At 45.0% G+C, this 19,458-nt stretch overlaps 9 protein-coding genes across 9 annotated transcripts; all 9 read left to right on the top strand.

Moving 5' to 3' along the window:
- The first annotated feature begins 12 nt into the window (after nucleotides 1-12).
- On the top strand, nucleotides 13-2,678 carry LOC146370335 (collagen alpha-3(VI) chain-like). Its single transcript, XM_084954803.1, has 2 exons — nucleotides 13-685; nucleotides 940-2,678. Exons 1-2 carry the CDS (start codon nucleotides 163-165, stop codon nucleotides 1,611-1,613), a joined length of 1,197 nt encoding a protein of 398 aa, XP_084810929.1. The 5' UTR covers nucleotides 13-162; the 3' UTR covers nucleotides 1,614-2,678.
- A 48-nt stretch (nucleotides 2,679-2,726) lies between these two features.
- LOC146370336 (collagen alpha-3(VI) chain-like) lies at nucleotides 2,727-4,925 on the top strand. The gene is made up of 2 exons (XM_084954786.1): nucleotides 2,727-4,049; nucleotides 4,304-4,925. Exons 1-2 carry the CDS (start codon nucleotides 3,527-3,529, stop codon nucleotides 4,918-4,920), a joined length of 1,140 nt encoding a protein of 379 aa, XP_084810912.1. The 5' UTR covers nucleotides 2,727-3,526; the 3' UTR covers nucleotides 4,921-4,925.
- A 261-nt stretch (nucleotides 4,926-5,186) lies between these two features.
- Nucleotides 5,187-6,592, top strand: LOC146370337 (collagen alpha-3(VI) chain-like). The gene is made up of 2 exons (XM_084954784.1): nucleotides 5,187-5,715; nucleotides 5,970-6,592. The coding sequence occupies exons 1-2, from the start codon at nucleotides 5,193-5,195 to the stop codon at nucleotides 6,584-6,586; spliced, it is 1,140 nt and encodes a 379-aa protein (XP_084810910.1). The 5' UTR covers nucleotides 5,187-5,192; the 3' UTR covers nucleotides 6,587-6,592.
- Nucleotides 6,593-6,823: 231 nt separating this feature from the next.
- Nucleotides 6,824-8,297, top strand: LOC146370338 (collagen alpha-3(VI) chain-like). Its single transcript, XM_084954775.1, has 2 exons — nucleotides 6,824-7,352; nucleotides 7,578-8,297. The coding sequence occupies exons 1-2, from the start codon at nucleotides 6,830-6,832 to the stop codon at nucleotides 8,216-8,218; spliced, it is 1,164 nt and encodes a 387-aa protein (XP_084810901.1). The 5' UTR covers nucleotides 6,824-6,829; the 3' UTR covers nucleotides 8,219-8,297.
- A 54-nt stretch (nucleotides 8,298-8,351) lies between these two features.
- Nucleotides 8,352-9,908, top strand: LOC146370339 (collagen alpha-3(VI) chain-like). Its single transcript, XM_084954766.1, has 2 exons — nucleotides 8,352-9,037; nucleotides 9,292-9,908. Exons 1-2 carry the CDS (start codon nucleotides 8,515-8,517, stop codon nucleotides 9,906-9,908), a joined length of 1,140 nt encoding a protein of 379 aa, XP_084810892.1. The 5' UTR covers nucleotides 8,352-8,514.
- Nucleotides 9,909-10,182: 274 nt separating this feature from the next.
- LOC146370340 (collagen alpha-3(VI) chain-like) lies at nucleotides 10,183-12,716 on the top strand. Its single transcript, XM_084954797.1, has 3 exons — nucleotides 10,183-10,705; nucleotides 10,966-11,565; nucleotides 11,820-12,716. The coding sequence occupies exons 1-3, from the start codon at nucleotides 10,183-10,185 to the stop codon at nucleotides 12,434-12,436; spliced, it is 1,740 nt and encodes a 579-aa protein (XP_084810923.1). The 3' UTR covers nucleotides 12,437-12,716.
- Nucleotides 12,717-12,764: 48 nt separating this feature from the next.
- Nucleotides 12,765-15,021, top strand: LOC146370341 (collagen alpha-3(VI) chain-like). The gene is made up of 2 exons (XM_084954777.1): nucleotides 12,765-14,080; nucleotides 14,302-15,021. The coding sequence occupies exons 1-2, from the start codon at nucleotides 13,558-13,560 to the stop codon at nucleotides 14,940-14,942; spliced, it is 1,164 nt and encodes a 387-aa protein (XP_084810903.1). The 5' UTR covers nucleotides 12,765-13,557; the 3' UTR covers nucleotides 14,943-15,021.
- A 27-nt stretch (nucleotides 15,022-15,048) lies between these two features.
- Nucleotides 15,049-16,637, top strand: LOC146370342 (collagen alpha-3(VI) chain-like). The gene is made up of 2 exons (XM_084954787.1): nucleotides 15,049-15,760; nucleotides 16,015-16,637. The coding sequence occupies exons 1-2, from the start codon at nucleotides 15,238-15,240 to the stop codon at nucleotides 16,629-16,631; spliced, it is 1,140 nt and encodes a 379-aa protein (XP_084810913.1). The 5' UTR covers nucleotides 15,049-15,237; the 3' UTR covers nucleotides 16,632-16,637.
- A 261-nt stretch (nucleotides 16,638-16,898) lies between these two features.
- Nucleotides 16,899-19,438, top strand: LOC146370343 (collagen alpha-3(VI) chain-like). Its single transcript, XM_084954798.1, has 3 exons — nucleotides 16,899-17,427; nucleotides 17,688-18,287; nucleotides 18,542-19,438. The coding sequence occupies exons 1-3, from the start codon at nucleotides 16,905-16,907 to the stop codon at nucleotides 19,156-19,158; spliced, it is 1,740 nt and encodes a 579-aa protein (XP_084810924.1). The 5' UTR covers nucleotides 16,899-16,904; the 3' UTR covers nucleotides 19,159-19,438.
- The last annotated feature ends 20 nt before the right edge of the window (nucleotides 19,439-19,458 follow it).

Raw genomic sequence — 19,458 nt, forward strand, 5'->3', positions numbered from 1 at the left:
AGAGTTCTATTTCAAGATGTTTCTCTTTAGCTGCAAAATATTTGATTGACCAAGTTAAACATATGGTAAATCTCATGTCTCTTAGTGGTCAGACAGCCAGCAGGAAGGGATGTGGTGTTTTTGCTGGATGGATCTGATGCTACTAGAAGTGGATTCCCAGCTATGAGAGACTTTGTCCAAAAACAAGTAGACACACTCAGTGTGGATGATGGCAAAGACCGTGTGTCGGTTGTTCAGTACAGCAGCGATCCAGCCGTCCAGTTCTATCTGAACACTTACACCACAAAAAGAGAGGTCCTTGACAGTGTCAGAGGTTTGAGGCACAAAGGCGGACGACCCCTCAACACTGGAGCAGCTCTCCGGTACTTGAGGGATAACGTCTTCACGGCCTCTGCCGGAAGCAGGCAGCCATCAGGAGTTCCGCAGGTCCTAATATTGATCACTGGTGGAAGATCATTTGACAGTATTGATGAACCAGCCTCTGCTCTCAAACAGCTGGGTGTCTTGACCATTGCAATTGGAACCCGAGGCTCTGACCCCAGAGAACTTCAGACCATAACTGGCGAGCCCAGTCATGCTGTATCTGTGTCTGAATTCAGTGACCTTCCCAATGTTCAAGAACAGCTCTCTTCTGTAATGAGCACAGTGCCAATGAGGGTCACACCTTTGAGCCCAACAGTGACTGGTAAGAACATGACCCATCTTCAAAGTCCAGTATCGTTGTAGGAAACAGTGTGAAAAGAAATCATTTGGTTCTGCTGTGTTTAATCAGCCAGTGGATTGTTTTTTCTTTTTTTTTGTTCTGTTTTCGTTTTTTTTTTTTTTTTTTATAAAATATTTGTGGTTGTAAAGAAAGAGTTTATTTTTACCATGGTGCTTTTTAGCTGCAAAATATTTGATTGACCAAGTTAAACATATGGTAAATCTCATGTCTCTTAGTGGTCAGACAGCCAGCAGGAAGGGATGTGGTGTTTTTGCTGGATGGATCTGATGCTACTAGAAGTGGATTCCCAGCTATGAGAGACTTTGTCCAAAAACAAGTAGACACACTCAGTGTGGATGATGGCAAAGACCGTGTGTCGGTTGTTCAGTACAGCAGCGATCCAGCCGTCCAGTTCTATCTGAACACTTACACCACAAAAAGAGAGGTCCTTGACAGTGTCAGAGGTTTGAGGCACAAAGGCGGACGACCCCTCAACACTGGAGCAGCTCTCCGGTACTTGAGGGATAACGTCTTCACGGCCTCTGCCGGAAGCAGGCGGCCCTCAGGAGTTCCACAGGTCCTAATATTGATCACTGGTGGAAGATCATTTGACAGTATTGATGAACCAGCCTCTGCTCTCAAACAGCTGGGTGTCTTGACCATTGCAATTGGAACCCGAGGCTCTGACCCCAGAGAACTTCAGACCATAACTGGCGAGCCCAGTTATGCTCTATCTGTGTCTGAATTTACTGACCTACCCAAAGTGCAACAGCAACTTGAGTCCTCTGTGGAAGCTGCAGTTTTTGAAGTCACCCCAGAATTACCAACCGTAATTGGTACGTTGTCAGACACATCCTATTGCTGGCTCCAAAAGTTACTAATTTCAGCTACAGTGAGGAAAAGCAAATAAATGAATGTGATGTGTGTATAGGTTTTTTGTGCATTTCAAACCAGTTGGTAGCATGCTGTGGTCTTTCTAAAACAGAAGTAGGCCAGGCTAGTGTTGTTAAAATATTAGTGTGCCAGTGAAAGATAATCTCACAAGCTTTGTGAAAGGTTTTCATTTTTTTGTCCTACTGTCTTTTCTCAGCTTCACATGACAGAAAAGACATTGTATTCCTTCTGGATGGTTCTGATGGCACAAGGAATGGCTTTCCTGCCATGCGTGATTTTGTAGAGAGAGTGGTGGAGAAAATCAATGTGGGAGAAAACAAAGACCATGTCTCTGTGGTCCAGTACAGCAGAGAACCAGAGGTCCATTTCTATCTGAACACATATACCACAAGGGAGGATGTGGTGGACTCGGTCAGAGGGCTTAGACACAGAGGAGGAAGACCCCTAAACACTGGGGCAGCTCTCCAATACGTCAGAGACAACGTCTTTACAAACTCTCGCCTGCAGGGTGTCCCACAGATATTGATCTTACTAACTGGGGGAAGGTCTTTTGACAATGTAGATAGCCCAGCCTCAGCTCTCAAACAGCAGGGCATTTATGTGATTGGCATTGGAACTAGGACCTCAGATGCTAGAGAGCTGCAGAAAATATCATATGAGCCCAGTTATGCTCTGTCAGTGTCCGAGTTCACTGACCTTCCCAGTGTCCAAGAACAGCTCTCTTCTGTAATGAGCAAAGTGATAGTGAGGGCCACGCCCATGACACCAACAGTGACCGGTAAGAACGTGACTCCTTTGTAATCTCCAGTATCATGGTAGGAAACAGTGTGAAAAGAAACCAAATGTGATTTGCTGTGTTCAGTTAGCCAGTGGATTGTTTTTTTTTTACAAAATAGTTGTTCTTGCGAAGAAAGAGTTCAATTTCAAGATGTTTCTCTTTAGCTGCAAAATATTTGATTGACCAAGTTAAACATATGGTAAATCTCATGTCTCTTAGTGGTCAGACAGCCAGCAGGAAGGGATGTGGTGTTTTTGCTGGATGGATCTGATGCTACTAGAAGTGGATTCCCAGCTATGAGAGACTTTGTCCAAAAACAAGTAGACACACTCAGTGTGGATGATGGCAAAGACCGTGTGTCGGTTGTTCAGTACAGCAGCGATCCAGCCGTCCAGTTCTATCTGAACACTTACACCACAAAAAGAGAGGTCCTTGACAGTGTCAGAGGTTTGAGGCACAAAGGCGGACGACCCCTCAACACTGGAGCAGCTCTCCGGTACTTGAGGGATAACGTCTTCACGGCCTCTGCCGGAAGCAGGCAGCCATCAGGAGTTCCGCAGGTCCTAATATTGATCACTGGTGGAAGATCATTTGACAGTATTGATGAACCAGCCTCTGCTCTCAAACAGCTGGGTGTCTTGACCATTGCAATTGGAACCCGAGGCTCTGACCCCAGAGAACTTCAGACCATAACTGGCGAGCCCAGTCATGCTGTATCTGTGTCTGAATTCAGTGACCTTCCCAATGTTCAAGAACAGCTCTCTTCTGTAATGAGCACAGTGCCAATGAGGGTCACACCTTTGAGCCCAACAGTGACTGGTAAGAACATGACCCATCTTCAAAGTCCAGTATCGTTGTAGGAAACAGTGTGAAAAGAAATCATTTGGTTCTGCTGTGTTTAATCAGCCAGTGGATTGTTTTTTCTTTTTTTTTGTTCTGTTTTCGTTTTTTTTTTTTTTTTTTTATAAAATATTTGTGGTTGTAAAGAAAGAGTTTAATTTTACCATGGTGGTTTTTAGCTGCAAAATATTTGATTGACCAAGTTAAACATATGGTAAATCTCATGTCTCTTAGTGGTCAGACAGCCAGCAGGAAGGGATGTGGTGTTTTTGCTGGATGGATCTGATGCTACTAGAAGTGGATTCCCAGCTATGAGAGACTTTGTCCAAAAACAAGTAGACACACTCAGTGTGGATGATGGCAAAGACCGTGTGTCGGTTGTTCAGTACAGCAGCGATCCAGCCGTCCAGTTCTATCTGAACACTTACACCACAAAAAGAGAGGTCCTTGACAGTGTCAGAGGTTTGAGGCACAAAGGCGGACGACCCCTCAACACTGGAGCAGCTCTCCGGTACTTGAGGGATAACGTCTTCACGGCCTCTGCCGGAAGCAGGCGGCCCTCAGGAGTTCCACAGGTCCTAATATTGATCACTGGTGGAAGATCATTTGACAGTATTGATGAACCAGCCTCTGCTCTCAAACAGCTGGGTGTCTTGACCATTGCAATTGGAACCCGAGGCTCTGACCCCAGAGAACTTCAGACCATAACTGGCGAGCCCAGTTATGCTCTATCTGTGTCTGAACTTACTGACCTACCCAAAGTGCAACAGCAACTTGAGTCGTCTGTGGAAGCTGCAGTTTTTGAAGTCACCCCAGAATTACCAACCGTAATTGGTACGTTGTCAGACACATCCTATTGCTGGCTCCAAAAGTTACTAATTTCAGCTACAGTGAGGAAAAGCAAATAAATGAATGTGATGTGTGTATAGGTTTTTTGTGCATTTCAAACCAGTTGGTAGCATGCTGTGGTCTTTCTAAAACAGAAGTAGGCCAGGCTAGTGTTGTTAAAATATTAGTGTGCCAGTGAAAGATAATCTCACAAGCTTTGTGAAAGGTTTTAATTTTTTTGTCCTACTGTCTTTTCTCAGCTTCACATGACAGAAAAGACATTGTATTCCTTCTGGATGGTTCTGATGGCACAAGGAATGGCTTTCCTGCCATGCGTGATTTTGTAGAGAGAGTGGTGGAGAAAATCAATGTGGGAGAAAACAAAGACCATGTCTCTGTGGTCCAGTACAGCAGAGAACCAGAGGTCCATTTCTATCTGAACACATATACCACAAGGGAGGATGTGGTGGACTCGGTCAGAGGGCTTAGACACAGAGGAGGAAGACCCCTAAACACTGGGGCAGCTCTCCAATACGTCAGAGATAATGTCTTTACAAACTCCTCTGGAAGCAGACGCCTGCAGGGTGTCCCACAGATATTGATCTTACTAACTGGGGGAAGGTCTTTTGACAATGTAGATAGCCCAGCCTCAGCTCTCAAACAGCAGGGCATTTATGTGATTGGCATTGGAACTAGGACCTCAGATGCTAGAGAGCTGCAGAAAATATCATATGAGCCCAGTTATGCTCTGTCAGTGTCCGAGTTCACTGACCTTCCCAGTGTCCAAGAACAGCTCTCTTCTGTAATGAGCAAAGTGATAGTGAGGGCCACGCCCATGACACCAACAGTGACCGGTAAGAACGTGACTCCTTTGTAATCTCCAGTATCATGGTAGGAAACAGTGTGAAAAGAAACCAAATGTGATTTGCTGTGTTAAGTTAGCCAGTGGATTGTTTTTTTTTACAAAATAGTTGTTCTTGCGAAGAAAGAGTTCAATTTCAAGATGTTTCTCTTTAGCTGCAAAATATTTGATTGAGCAAGTTAAACATATGGTAAATCTCATGTCTCTTAGTGGTCAGACAGCCAGCAGGAAGGGATGTGGTGTTTTTGCTGGATGGATCTGATGCTACTAGAAGTGGATTCCCAGCTATGAGAGACTTTGTCCAAAAACAAGTAGACACACTCAGTGTGGATGATGGCAAAGACCGTGTGTCGGTTGTTCAGTACAGCAGCGATCCAGCCGTCCAGTTCTATCTGAACACTTACACCACAAAAAGAGAGGTCCTTGACAGTGTCAGAGGTTTGAGGCACAAAGGCGGACGACCCCTCAACACTGGAGCAGCTCTCCGGTACTTGAGGGATAACGTCTTCACGGCCTCTGCCGGAAGCAGGCGGCCATCAGGAGTTCCGCAGGTCCTAATATTGATCACTGGTGGAAGATCATTTGACAGTATTGATGAACCAGCCTCTGCTCTCAAACAGCTGGGTGTCTTGACCATTGCAATTGGAACCCGAGGCTCTGACCCCAGAGAACTTCAGACCATAACTGGCGAGCCCAGTTATGCTCTATCTGTGTCTGAACTTACTGACCTACCCAAAGTGCAACAGCAACTTGAGTCCTCTGTGGAAGCTGCAGTTTTTGAAGTCACCCCAGAATTACCAACCGTAATTGGTACGTTGTCAGACACATCCTATTGCTGGCTCCAAAAGTTACTAATTTCAGCTACAGTGAGGAAAAGCAAATAAATGAATGTGATGTGTGTATAGGTTTTTTGTGCATTTCAAACCAGTTGGTAGCATGCTGTGGTCTTTCTAAAACAGAAGTAGGCCAGGCTAGTGTTGTTAAAATATTAGTGTGCCAGTGAAAGATAATCTCACAAGCTTTGTGAAAGGTTTTAATTTTTTTGTCCTACTGTCTTTTCTCAGCTTCACATGACAGAAAAGACATTGTATTCCTTCTGGATGGTTCTGATGGCACAAGGAATGGCTTTCCTGCCATGCGTGATTTTGTAGAGAGAGTGGTGGAGAAAATCAATGTGGGAGAAAACAAAGACCATGTCTCTGTGGTCCAGTACAGCAGAGAACCAGAGGTCCATTTCTATCTGAACACATATACCACAAGGGAGGATGTGGTGGACTCGGTCAGAGGGCTTAGACACAGAGGAGGAAGACCCCTAAACACTGGGGCAGCTCTCCAATACGTCAGAGACAATGTCTTTACAAACTCCTCTGGAAGCAGACGCCTGCAGGGTGTCCCACAGATATTGATCTTACTAACTGGGGGAAGGTCTTTTGACAATGTAGATAGCCCAGCCTCAGCTCTCAAACAGCAGGGCATTTATGTGATTGGCATTGGAACTAGGACCTCAGATGCTAGAGAGCTGCAGAAAATATCATATGAGCCCAGTTATGCTCTGTCAGTGTCCGAGTTCACTGACCTTCCCAGTGTCCAAGAACAGCTCTCTTCTGTAATGAGCAAAGTGATAGTGAGGGCCACGCCCATGACACCAACAGTGACCGGTAAGAACGTGACTCCTTTGTAATCTCCAGTATCATGGTAGGAAACAGTGTGAAAAGAAACCAAATGTGATTTGCTGTGTTCAGTTAGCCAGTGGATTGTTTTTTTTTTACAAAATAGTTGTTCTTGCGAAGAGCTGCAAAATATTTGATTGAGCAAGTTAAACATATGGTAAATCTCATGTCTCTTAGTGGTCAGACAGCCAGCAGGAAGGGATGTGGTGTTTTTGCTGGATGGATCTGATGCTACTAGAAGTGGATTCCCAGCTATGAGAGACTTTGTCCAAAAACAAGTAGACACACTCAGTGTGGATGATGGCAAAGACCGTGTGTCGGTTGTTCAGTACAGCAGCGATCCAGCCGTCCAGTTCTATCTGAACACTTACACCACAAAAAGAGAGGTCCTTGACAGTGTCAGAGGTTTGAGGCACAAAGGCGGACGACCCCTCAACACTGGAGCAGCTCTCCGGTACTTGAGGGATAACGTCTTCACGGCCTCTGCCGGAAGCAGGCGGCCATCAGGAGTTCCGCAGGTCCTAATATTGATCACTGGTGGAAGATCATTTGACAGTATTGATGAACCAGCCTCTGCTCTCAAACAGCTGGGTGTCTTGACCATTGCAATTGGAACCCGAGGCTCTGACCCCAGAGAACTTCAGACCATAACTGGCGAGCCCAGTTATGCTGTATCTGTGTCTGAGTTCACTGACCTTCCCAATGTTCAAGAACAGCTCTCTTCTGTAATGAGCACAGTGTCAATGAGGGTCACACCTTTGACCCCAACAGTGACTGGTAAGAACATGACCCATCTTCAAAGTCAAGTATCATTGTAGGAAACAGTGTGAAAAGAAATAATTTGGTTTTGCTATGTTTAATCAACCAGTGGATTGTTTTTTGTTTTTTTGTCATAAAATAGTTGTGGTTGTAAAGAAAGAGTTCAATTTTACCATGGTGCTTTTTAGCTGCAAAATATTTGATTGACCAAGTTAAACATATGGTAAATCTCATGTCTCTTAGTGGTCAGACAGCCAGCAGGAAGGGATGTGGTGTTTTTGCTGGATGGATCTGATGCTACTAGAAGTGGATTCCCAGCTATGAGAGACTTTGTCCAAAAACAAGTAGACACACTCAGTGTGGATGATGGCAAAGACCGTGTGTCGGTTGTTCAGTACAGCAGCAATCCAGCCGTCCAGTTCTATCTGAACACTTACACCACAAAAAGAGAGGTCCTTGACAGTGTCAGAGGTTTGAGGCACAAAGGCGGACGACCCCTCAACACTGGAGCAGCTCTCCGGTACTTGAGGGATAACGTGTTCACGGCCTCTGCCGGAAGTAGGCGGCCCTCAGGAGTTCCGCAGGTCCTAATATTGATCACTGGTGGAAGATCATTTGACAGTATTGATGAACCAGCCTCTGCTCTCAAACAGCTGGGTGTCTTGACCATTGCAATTGGAACCCGAGGCTCTGACCCCAGAGAACTTCAGACCATAACTGGCGAGCCCAGTCATGCTGTATCTGTGTCTGAGTTCACTGACCTTCCCAATGTTCAAGAACAGCTCTCTTCTGTAATGAGCACAGTGTCAATGAGGGTCACACCTTTGAGCCCAACAGTGACTGGTAAGAACATGACCCATCTTCAAAGTCCAGTATCGTTGTAGGAAACAGTGTGAAAAGAAATCATTTGGTTCTGCTGTGTTTAATCAGCCAGTGGATTGTTTTTTCTTTTTTTTTGTTCTGTTTTCGTCTTTTTTTTTTTTTTTTTTTTTTATAAAATAGTTGTGGTTGTAAAGAAAGAGTTTAATTTTACCATGGTGGTTTTTAGCTGCAAAATATTTGATTGACCAAGTTAAACATATGGTAAATCTCATGTCTCTTAGTGGTCAGACAGCCAGCAGGAAGGGATGTGGTGTTTTTGCTGGATGGATCTGATGCTACTAGAAGTGGATTCCCAGCTATGAGAGACTTTGTCCAAAAACAAGTAGACACACTCAGTGTGGATGATGGCAAAGACCGTGTGTCGGTTGTTCAGTACAGCAGTGATCCAGCCGTCCAGTTCTATCTGAACACTTACACCACAAAAAGAGAGGTCCTTGACAGTGTCAGAGGTTTGAGGCACAAAGGCGGACGACCCCTCAACACTGGAGCAGCTCTCCGGCACTTGAGGGATAACGTCTTCACGGCCTCTGCCGGAAGCAGGCGGCCATCAGGAGTTCCGCAGGTCCTAATATTGATCACTGGTGGAAGATCATTTGACAGTATTGATGAACCAGCCTCTGCTCTCAAACAGCTGGGTGTCTTGACCATTGCAATTGGAACCCGAGGCTCTGACCCCAGAGAACTTCAGACCATAACTGGCGAGCCCAGTTATGCTCTATCTGTGTCTGAACTTACTGACCTACCCAAAGTGCAACAGCAATTTGAGTCCTCTGTGGAAGCTGCAGTTTTTGAAGTCACCCCAGAATTACCAACCGTAATTGGTACGTTGTCAGACACATCCTATTGCTGGCTCCAAAAGTTACTAATTTCAGCTACAGTGAGGAAAAGCAAATAAATGAATGTGATGTGTGTATAGGTTTTTTGTGCATTTCAAACCAGTTGGTAGCATGCTGTGGTCTTTCTAAAACAGAAGTAGGCCAGGCTAGTGTTGTTAAAATATTAGTGTGCCAGTGAAAGATAATCTCACAAGCTTTGTGAAAGGTTTTAATTTTTTTGTCCTACTGTCTTTTCTCAGCTTCACATGACAGAAAAGACATTGTATTCCTTCTGGATGGTTCTGATGGCACAAGGAATGGCTTTCCTGCCATGCGTGATTTTGTAGAGAGAGTGGTGGAGAAAATCAATGTGGCAGAAAACAAAGACCATGTCTCTGTGGTCCAGTACAGCAGAGAACCAGAGGTCCATTTCTATCTGAACACATATACCACAAGGGAGGATGTGGTGGACTCGGTCAGAGGGCTTAGACACAGAGGAGGAAGACCCCTAAACACTGGGGCAGCTCTCCAATACGTCAGAGACAACGTCTTTACAAACTCCTCTGGAAGTAGACGCCTGCAGGGTGTCCCACAGATATTGATCTTACTAACTGGGGGAAGGTCTTTTGACAATGTAGATAGCCCAGCCTCAGCTCTCAAACAGCAGGGCATTTATGTGATTGGCATTGGAACTAGGACCTCAGATGCTAGAGAGCTGCAGAAAATATCATATGAGCCCAGTTATGCTCTGTCAGTGTCCGAGTTCACTGACCTTCCCAGTGTCCAAGAACAGCTCTCTTCTGTAATGAGCAAAGTGATAGTGAGGGCCACGCCCATGACACCAACAGTGACCGGTAAGAACGTGACTCCTTTGTAATCTCCAGTATCATGGTAGGAAACAGTGTGAAAAGAAACCAAATGTGATTTGCTGTGTTCAGTTAGCCAGTGGATTGTTTTTTTTTTTACAAAATAGTTGTTCTTGCGAAGAAAGAGTTCAATTTCAAGATGTTTCTCTTTAGCTGCAAAATATTTGATTGACCAAGTTAAACATATGGTAAATCTCATGTCTCTTAGTGGTCAGACAGCCAGCAGGAAGGGATGTGGTGTTTTTGCTGGATGGATCTGATGCTACTAGAAGTGGATTCCCAGCTATGAGAGACTTTGTCCAAAAACAAGTAGACACACTCAGTGTGGATGATGGCAAAGACCGTGTGTCGGTTGTTCAGTACAGCAGCGATCCAGCCGTCCAGTTCTATCTGAACACTTACACCACAAAAAGAGAGGTCCTTGACAGTGTCAGAGGTTTGAGGCACAAAGGCGGACGACCCCTCAACACTGGAGCAGCTCTCCGGCACTTGAGGGATAACGTCTTCACGGCCTCTGCCGGAAGCAGGCGGCCATCAGGAGTTCCGCAGGTCCTAATATTGATCACTGGTGGAAGATCATTTGACAGTATTGATGAACCAGCCTCTGCTCTCAAACAGCTGGGTGTCTTGACCATTGCAATTGGAACCCGAGGCTCTGACCCCAGAGAACTTCAGACCATAACTGGCGAGCCCAGTTATGCTCTATCTGTGTCTGAATTCAGTGACCTTCCCAATGTTCAAGAACAGCTCTCTTCTGTAATGAGCACAGTGCCAATGAGGGTCACACCTTTGAGCCCAACAGTGACTGGTAAGAACATGACCCATCTTCAAAGTCCAGTATCGTTGTAGGAAAAAGTGTGAAAAGAAATCATTTGGTTCTGCTGTGTTTAATCAGCCAGTGAATTGTTTTTTCTTTTTTTTTGTTCTGTTTTCGTCTTTTTTTTTTTTTTTTTTTTTTATAAAATAGTTGTGGTTGTAAAGAAAGAGTTTAATTTTACCATGGTGCTTTTTAGCTGCAAAATATTTGATTGACCAAGTTAAACATATGGTAAATCTCATGTCTCTTAGTGGTCAGACAGCCAGCAGGAAGGGATGTGGTGTTTTTGCTGGATGGATCTGATGCTACTAGAAGTGGATTCCCAGCTATGAGAGACTTTGTCCAAAAACAAGTAGACACACTCAGTGTGGATGATGGCAAAGACCGTGTGTCGGTTGTTCACTACAGCAGCGATCCAGCCGTCCAGTTCTATCTGAACACTTACACCACAAAAAGAGAGGTCCTTGACAGTGTCAGAGGTTTGAGGCACAAAGGCGGACGACCCCTCAACACTGGAGCAGCTCTCCGGCATTTGAGGGATAACGTCTTCACGGCCTCTGCCGGAAGCAGGCGGCCAGCAGGAGTTCCGCAGGTCCTAATATTGATCACTGGTGGAAGATCATTTGACAGTATTGATGAACCAGCCTCTGCTCTCAAACAGCTGGGTGTCTTGACCATTGCAATTGGAACCCGAGGCTCTGACCCCAGAGAACTTCAGACCATAACTGGCGAGCCCAGTTATGCTCTATCTGTGTCTGAACTTACTGACCTACCCAAAGTGCAACAGCAACTTGAGTCCTCTGTGGAAGCTGCAGTTTTTGAAGTCACCCCAGAATTACCAACCGTAATTGGTACGTTGTCAGACACATCCTATTGCTGGCTCCAAAAGTTACTAATTTCAGCTACAGTGAGGAAAAGCAAATAAATGAATGTGATGTGTGTATAGGTTTTTTGTGCATTTCAAACCAGTTGGTAGCATGCTGTGGTCTTTCTAAAACAGAAGTAGGCCAGGCTAGTGTTGTTAAAATATTAGTGTGCCAGTGAAAGATAATCTCACAAGCTTTGTGAAAGGTTTTAATTTTTTTGTCCTACTGTCTTTTCTCAGCTTCACATGACAGAAAAGACATTGTATTCCTTCTGGATGGTTCTGATGGCACAAGGAATGGCTTTCCTGCCATGTGTGATTTTGTAGAGAGAGTGGTGGAGAAAATCAATGTGGGAGAAAACAAAGACCATGTCTCTGTGGTCCAGTACAGCAGAGAACCAGAGGTCCATTTCTATCTGAACACATATACCACAAGGGAGGACGTGGTGGACTCGGTCAGAGGGCTTAGACACAGAGGAGGAAGACCCCTAAACACTGGGGCAGCTCTCCAATACGTCAGAGACAACGTCTTTACAAACTCCTCTGGAAGTAGACGCCTGCAGGGTGTCCCACAGATATTGATCTTACTAACTGGGGGAAGGTCTTTTGACAATGTAGATAGCCCAGCCTCAGCTCTCAAACAGCAGGGCATTTATGTGATTGGCATTGGAACTAGGACCTCAGATGCTAGAGAGCTGCAGAAAATATCATATGAGCCCAGTTATGCTCTGTCAGTGTCCGAGTTTACTGACCTTCCCAGTGTCCAAGAACAGCTCTCTTCTGTAATGAGCAAAGTGATAGTGAGGGCCACGCCCATGACACCAACAGTGACCGGTAAGAACGTGACTCCTTTGTAATCTCCAGTATCATGGTAGGAAACAGTGTGAAAAGAAACCAAATGTGATTTGCTGTGTTCAGTTAGCCAGTGGATTGTTTTTTTTTTACAAAATAGTTGTTCTTGCGAAGAAAGAGTTCAATTTCAAGATGTTTCTCTTTAGCTGCAAAATATTTGATTGACCAAGTTAAACATATGGTAAATCTCATGTCTCTTAGTGGTCAGACAGCCAGCAGGAAGGGATGTGGTGTTTTTGCTGGATGGATCTGATGCTACTAGAAGTGGATTCCCAGCTATGAGAGACTTTGTCCAAAAACAAGTAGACACACTCAGTGTGGATGATGGCAAAGACCGTGTGTCGGTTGTTCAGTACAGCAGCGATCCAGCCGTCCAGTTCTATCTGAACACTTACACCACAAAAAGAGAGGTCCTTGACAGTGTCAGAGGTTTGAGGCACAAAGGCGGACGACCCCTCAACACTGGAGCAGCTCTCCGGTACTTGAGGGATAACGTCTTCACGGCCTCTGCCGGAAGCAGGCGGCCAGCAGGAGTTCCGCAGGTCCTAATATTGATCACTGGTGGAAGATCATTTGACAGTATTGATGAACCAGCCTCTGCTCTCAAACAGCTGGGTGTCTTGACCATTGCAATTGGAACCCGAGGCTCTGACCCCAGAGAACTTCAGACCATAACTGGCGAGCCCAGTTATGCTCTATCTGTGTCTGAACTTACTGACCTACCCAAAGTGCAACAGCAACTTGAGTCCTCTGTGGAAGCTGCAGTTTTTGAAGTCACCCCAGAATTACCAACCGTAATTGGTACGTTGTCAGACACATCCTATTGCTGGCTCCAAAAGTTACTAATTTCAGCTACAGTGAGGAAAAGCAAATAAATGAATGTGATGTGTGTATAGGTTTTTTGTGCATTTCAAACCAGTTGGTAGCATGCTGTGGTCTTTCTAAAACAGAAGTAGGCCAGGCTAGTGTTGTTAAAATATTAGTGTGCCAGTGAAAGATAATCTCACAAGCTTTGTGAAAGGTTTTCATTTTTTTGTCCTACTGTCTTTTCTCAGCTTCACATGACAGAAAAGACATTGTATTCCTTCTGGATGGTTCTGATGGCACAAGGAATGGCTTTCCTGCCATGCGTGATTTTGTAGAGAGAGTGGTGGAGAAAATCAATGTGGGAGAAAACAAAGACCATGTCTCTGTGGTCCAGTACAGCAGAGAACCAGAGGTCCATTTCTATCTGAACACATATACCACAAGGGAGGATGTGGTGGACTCGGTCAGAGGGCTTAGACACAGAGGAGGAAGACCCCTAAACACTGGAGCAGCTCTCCAATACGTCAGAGACAACGTCTTTACAAACTCCTCTGGAAGTAGACGCCTGCAGGGTGTCCCACAGATATTGATCTTACTAACTGGGGGAAGGTCTTTTGACAATGTAGATAGCCCAGCCTCAGCTCTCAAACAGCAGGGCATTTATGTGATTGGCATTGGAACTAGGACCTCAGATGCTAGAGAGCTGCAGAAAATATCATATGAGCCCAGTTATGCTCTGTCAGTGTCCGAGTTCACTGACCTTCCCAGTGTCCAAGAACAGCTCTCTTCTGTAATGAGCAAAGTGATAGTGAGGGCCACGCCCATGACACCAACAGTGACCGGTAAGAACGTGACTCCTTTGTAATCTCCAGTATCATGGTAGGAAACAGTGTGAAAAGAAACCAAATGTGATTTGCTGTGTTCAGTTAGCCAGTGGATTGTTTTTTTTTTTTACAAAATAGTTGTTCTTGCGAAGAAAGAGTTCAATTTCAAGATGTTTCTCTTTAGCTGCAAAATATTTGATTGACCAAGTTAAACATATGGTAAATCTCATGTCTCTTAGTGGTCAGACAGCCAGCAGGAAGGGATGTGGTGTTTTTGCTGGATGGATCTGATGCTACTAGAAGTGGATTCCCAGCTATGAGAGACTTTGTCCAAAAACAAGTAGACACACTCAGTGTGGATGATGGCAAAGACCGTGTGTCGGTTGTTCAGTACAGCAGCGATCCAGCCGTCCAGTTCTATCTGAACACTTACACCACAAAAAGAGAGGTCCTTGACAGTGTCAGAGGTTTGAGGCACAAAGGCGGACGACCCCTCAACACTGGAGCAGCTCTCCGGCACTTGAGGGATAACGTCTTCACGGCCTCTGCCGGAAGCAGGCGGCCATCAGGAGTTCCGCAGGTCCTAATATTGATCACTGGTGGAAGATCATTTGACAGTATTGATGAACCAGCCTCTGCTCTCAAACAGCTGGGTGTCTTGACCATTGCAATTGGAACCCGAGGCTCTGACCCCAGAGAACTTCAGACCATAACTGGCGAGCCCAGTTATGCTCTATCTGTGTCTGAATTCAGTGACCTTCCCAATGTTCAAGAACAGCTCTCTTCTGTAATGAGCACAGTGCCAATGAGGGTCACACCTTTGAGCCCAACAGTGACTGGTAAGAACATGACCCATCTTCAAAGTCCAGTATCGTTGTAGGAAAAAGTGTGAAAAGAAATCATTTGGTTCTGCTGTGTTTAATCAGCCAGTGAATTGTTTTTTCTTTTTTTTTGTTCTGTTTTCGTCTTTTTTTTTTTTTTTTTTTTTATAAAATAGTTGTGGTTGTAAAGAAAGAGTTTAATTTTACCATGGTGCTTTTTAGCTGCAAAATATTTGATTGACCAAGTTAAACATATGGTAAATCTCATGTCTCTTAGTGGTCAGACAGCCAGCAGGAAGGGATGTGGTGTTTTTGCTGGATGGATCTGATGCTACTAGAAGTGGATTCCCAGCTATGAGAGACTTTGTCCAAAAACAAGTAGACACACTCAGTGTGGATGATGGCAAAGACCGTGTGTCGGTTGTTCAGTACAGCAGCGATCCAGCCGTCCAGTTCTATCTGAACACTTACACCACAAAAAGAGAGGTCCTTGACAGTGTCAGAGGTTTGAGGCACAAAGGCGGACGACCCCTCAACACTGGAGCAGCTCTCCGGTACTTGAGGGATAACGTCTTCACGGCCTCTGCCGGAAGCAGGCGGCCATCAGGAGTTCCGCAGGTCCTAATATTGATCACTGGTGGAAGATCATTTGACAGTATTGATGAACCAGCCTCTGCTCTCAAACAGCTGGGTGTCTTGACCATTGCAATTGGAACCCGAGGCTCTGACCCCAGAGAACTTCAGACCATAACTGGCGAGCCCAGTTATGCTCTATCTGTGTCTGAACTTACTGACCTACCCAAAGTGCAACAGCAACTTGAGTCCTCTGTGGAAGCTGCAGTTTTTGAAGTCACCCCAGAATTACCAACCGTAATTGGTACGTTGTCAGACACATCCTATTGCTGGCTCCAAAAGTTACTAATTTCAGCTACAGTGAGGAAAAGCAAATAAATGAATGTGATGTGTGTATAGGTTTTTTGTGCATTTCAAACCAGTTGGTAGCATGCTGTGGTCTTTCTAAAACAGAAGTAGGCCAGGCTAGTGTTGTTAAAATATTAGTGTGCCAGTGAAAGATAATCTCACAAGCTTTGTGAAAGGTTTTCATTTTTTTGTCCTACTGTCTTTTCTCAGCTTCACATGACAGAAAAGACATTGTATTCCTTCTGGATGGTTCTGATGGCACAAGGAATGGCTTTCCTGCCATGCGTGATTTTGTAGAGAGAGTGGTGGAGAAAATCAATGTGGGAGAAAACAAAGACCATGTCTCTGTGGTCCAGTACAGCAGAGAACCAGAGGTCCATTTCTATCTGAACACATATACCACAAGGGAGGATGTGGTGGACTCGGTCAGAGGGCTTAGACACAGAGGAGGAAGACCCCTAAACACTGGGGCAGCTCTCCAATACGTCAGAGACAACGTCTTTACAAACTCCTCTGGAAGCAGACGCCTGCAGGGTGTCCCACAGATATTGATCTTACTAACTGGGGGAAGGTCTTTTGACAATGTAGATAGCCCAGCCTCAGCTCTCAAACAGCAGGGCATTTATGTGATTGGCATTGGAACTAGGACCTCAGATGCTAGAGAGCTGCAGAAAATATCATATGAGCCCAGTTATGCTCTGTCAGTGTCCGAGTTCACTGACCTTCCCAGTGTCCAAGAACAGCTCTCTTCTGTAATGAGCAAAGTGATAGTGAGGGCCACGCCCATGACACCAACAGTGACCGGTAAGAACGTGACTCCTTTGTAATCTCCAGTATCATGGTAGGAAACAGTGTGAAAAGAAACCAAATGTGATTTGCTGTGTTCAGTTAGCCAGTGGATTGTTTTTTTTTTACAAAATAGTTGTTCTTGCGAAGAAAGAGTTCAATTTCAAGATGTTTCTCTTTAGCTGCAAAATATTTGATTGAGCAAGTTAAACATATGGTAAATCTCATGTCTCTTAGTGGTCAGACAGCCAGCAGGAAGGGATGTGGTGTTTTTGCTGGATGGATCTGATGCTACTAGAAGTGGATTCCCAGCTATGAGAGACTTTGTCCAAAAACAAGTAGACACACTCAGTGTGGATGATGGCAAAGACCGTGTGTCGGTTGTTCAGTACAGCAGCGATCCAGCCGTCCAGTTCTATCTGAACACTTACACCACAAAAAGAGAGGTCCTTGACAGTGTCAGAGGTTTGAGGCACAAAGGCGGACGACCCCTCAACACTGGAGCAGCTCTCCGGTACTTGAGGGATAACGTCTTCACGGCCTCTGCCGGAAGCAGGCGGCCCTCAGGAGTTCCGCAGGTCCTAATATTGATCACTGGTGGAAGATCATTTGACAGTATTGATGAACCAGCCTCTGCTCTCAAACAGCTGGGTGTCTTGACCATTGCAATTGGAACCCGAGGCTCTGACCCCAGAGAACTTCAGACCATAACTGGCGAGCCCAGTTATGCTCTATCTGTGTCTGAATTCAGTGACCTTCCCAATGTTCAAGAACAGCTCTCTTCTGTAATGAGCACAGTGCCAATGAGGGTCACACCTTTGAGCCCAACAGTGACTGGTAAGAACATGACCCATCTTCAAAGTCCAGTATCGTTGTAGGAAAAAGTGTGAAAAGAAATCATTTGGTTCTGCTGTGTTTAATCAGCCAGTGAATTGTTTTTTCTTTTTTTTTGTTCTGTTTTCGTCTTTTTTTTTTTTTTTTTTTTTTATAAAATAGTTGTGGTTGTAAAGAAAGAGTTTAATTTTACCATGGTGCTTTTTAGCTGCAAAATATTTGATTGACCAAGTTAAACATATGGTAAATCTCATGTCTCTTAGTGGTCAGACAGCCAGCAGGAAGGGATGTGGTGTTTTTGCTGGATGGATCTGATGCTACTAGAAGTGGATTCCCAGCTATGAGAGACTTTGTCCAAAAACAAGTAGACACACTCAGTGTGGATGATGGCAAAGACCGTGTGTCGGTTGTTCACTACAGCAGCGATCCAGCCGTCCAGTTCTATCTGAACACTTACACCACAAAAAGAGAGGTCCTTGACAGTGTCAGAGGTTTGAGGCACAAAGGCGGACGACCCCTCAACACTGGAGCAGCTCTCCGGCATTTGAGGGATAACGTCTTCACGGCCTCTGCCGGAAGCAGGCGGCCAGCAGGAGTTCCGCAGGTCCTAATATTGATCACTGGTGGAAGATCATTTGACAGTATTGATGAACCAGCCTCTGCTCTCAAACAGCTGGGTGTCTTGACCATTGCAATTGGAACCCGAGGCTCTGACCCCAGAGAACTTCAGACCATAACTGGCGAGCCCAGTTATGCTCTATCTGTGTCTGAACTTACTGACCTACCCAAAGTGCAACAGCAACTTGAGTCCTCTGTGGAAGCTGCAGTTTTTGAAGTCACCCCAGAATTACCAACCGTAATTGGTACGTTGTCAGACACATCCTATTGCTGGCTCCAAAAGTTACTAATTTCAGCTACAGTGAGGAAAAGCAAATAAATGAATGTGATGTGTGTATAGGTTTTTTGTGCATTTCAAACCAGTTGGTAGCATGCTGTGGTCTTTCTAAAACAGAAGTAGGCCAGGCTAGTGTTGTTAAAATATTAGTGTGCCAGTGAAAGATAATCTCACAAGCTTTGTGAAAGGTTTTAATTTTTTTGTCCTACTGTCTTTTCTCAGCTTCACATGACAGAAAAGACATTGTATTCCTTCTGGATGGTTCTGATGGCACAAGGAATGGCTTTCCTGCCATGTGTGATTTTGTAGAGAGAGTGGTGGAGAAAATCAATGTGGGAGAAAACAAAGACCATGTCTCTGTGGTCCAGTACAGCAGAGAACCAGAGGTCCATTTCTATCTGAACACATATACCACAAGGGAGGACGTGGTGGACTCGGTCAGAGGGCTTAGACACAGAGGAGGAAGACCCCTAAACACTGGGGCAGCTCTCCAATACGTCAGAGACAACGTCTTTACAAACTCCTCTGGAAGTAGACGCCTGCAGGGTGTCCCACAGATATTGATCTTACTAACTGGGGGAAGGTCTTTTGACAATGTAGATAGCCCAGCCTCAGCTCTCAAACAGCAGGGCATTTATGTGATTGGCATTGGAACTAGGACCTCAGATGCTAGAGAGCTGCAGAAAATATCATATGAGCCCAGTTATGCTCTGTCAGTGTCCGAGTTTACTGACCTTCCCAGTGTCCAAGAACAGCTCTCTTCTGTAATGAGCAAAGTGATAGTGAGGGCCACGCCCATGACACCAACAGTGACCGGTAAGAACGTGACTCCTTTGTAATCTCCAGTATCATGGTAGGAAACAGTGTGAAAAGAAACCAAATGTGATTTGCTGTGTTCAGTTAGCCAGTGGATTGTTTTTTTTTTACAAAATAGTTGTTCTTGCGAAGAAAGAGTTCAATTTCAAGATGTTTCTCTTTAGCTGCAAAATATTTGATTGACCAAGTTAAACATATGGTAAATCTCATGTCTCTTAGTGGTCAGACAGCCAGCAGGAAGGGATGTGGTGTTTTTGCTGGATGGATCTGATGCTACTAGAAGTGGATTCCCAGCTATGAGAGACTTTGTCCAAAAACAAGTA

This window comes from Perissodus microlepis, chromosome 16 (genome assembly GCF_051167445.1).
Source record: "Perissodus microlepis isolate ML-2025 ecotype Zambia chromosome 16, ASM5116744v1, whole genome shotgun sequence".
Classification (NCBI taxonomy): domain Eukaryota; kingdom Metazoa; phylum Chordata; class Actinopteri; order Cichliformes; family Cichlidae; genus Perissodus; species Perissodus microlepis.

Coding starts and splice junctions, on each gene's coding strand:
- LOC146370335 (XM_084954803.1), top strand. CDS start 163: ATGAGAGACTTTGTCCAAAAACAAGTAGACACACTCAGTGTGGATGAT. Junction 686..939: donor TTTGAGCCCAACAGTGACTG/GTAAGAACATGA, acceptor CATGTCTCTTAG/TGGTCAGACAGCCAGCAGGA.
- LOC146370336 (XM_084954786.1), top strand. CDS start 3,527: ATGAGAGACTTTGTCCAAAAACAAGTAGACACACTCAGTGTGGATGAT. Junction 4,050..4,303: donor AGAATTACCAACCGTAATTG/GTACGTTGTCAG, acceptor GTCTTTTCTCAG/CTTCACATGACAGAAAAGAC.
- LOC146370337 (XM_084954784.1), top strand. CDS start 5,193: ATGAGAGACTTTGTCCAAAAACAAGTAGACACACTCAGTGTGGATGAT. Junction 5,716..5,969: donor AGAATTACCAACCGTAATTG/GTACGTTGTCAG, acceptor GTCTTTTCTCAG/CTTCACATGACAGAAAAGAC.
- LOC146370338 (XM_084954775.1), top strand. CDS start 6,830: ATGAGAGACTTTGTCCAAAAACAAGTAGACACACTCAGTGTGGATGAT. Junction 7,353..7,577: donor TTTGACCCCAACAGTGACTG/GTAAGAACATGA, acceptor CATGTCTCTTAG/TGGTCAGACAGCCAGCAGGA.
- LOC146370339 (XM_084954766.1), top strand. CDS start 8,515: ATGAGAGACTTTGTCCAAAAACAAGTAGACACACTCAGTGTGGATGAT. Junction 9,038..9,291: donor AGAATTACCAACCGTAATTG/GTACGTTGTCAG, acceptor GTCTTTTCTCAG/CTTCACATGACAGAAAAGAC.
- LOC146370340 (XM_084954797.1), top strand. CDS start 10,183: ATGAGAGACTTTGTCCAAAAACAAGTAGACACACTCAGTGTGGATGAT. Junction 10,706..10,965: donor TTTGAGCCCAACAGTGACTG/GTAAGAACATGA, acceptor CATGTCTCTTAG/TGGTCAGACAGCCAGCAGGA. Junction 11,566..11,819: donor AGAATTACCAACCGTAATTG/GTACGTTGTCAG, acceptor GTCTTTTCTCAG/CTTCACATGACAGAAAAGAC.
- LOC146370341 (XM_084954777.1), top strand. CDS start 13,558: ATGCGTGATTTTGTAGAGAGAGTGGTGGAGAAAATCAATGTGGGAGAA. Junction 14,081..14,301: donor CATGACACCAACAGTGACCG/GTAAGAACGTGA, acceptor CATGTCTCTTAG/TGGTCAGACAGCCAGCAGGA.
- LOC146370342 (XM_084954787.1), top strand. CDS start 15,238: ATGAGAGACTTTGTCCAAAAACAAGTAGACACACTCAGTGTGGATGAT. Junction 15,761..16,014: donor AGAATTACCAACCGTAATTG/GTACGTTGTCAG, acceptor GTCTTTTCTCAG/CTTCACATGACAGAAAAGAC.
- LOC146370343 (XM_084954798.1), top strand. CDS start 16,905: ATGAGAGACTTTGTCCAAAAACAAGTAGACACACTCAGTGTGGATGAT. Junction 17,428..17,687: donor TTTGAGCCCAACAGTGACTG/GTAAGAACATGA, acceptor CATGTCTCTTAG/TGGTCAGACAGCCAGCAGGA. Junction 18,288..18,541: donor AGAATTACCAACCGTAATTG/GTACGTTGTCAG, acceptor GTCTTTTCTCAG/CTTCACATGACAGAAAAGAC.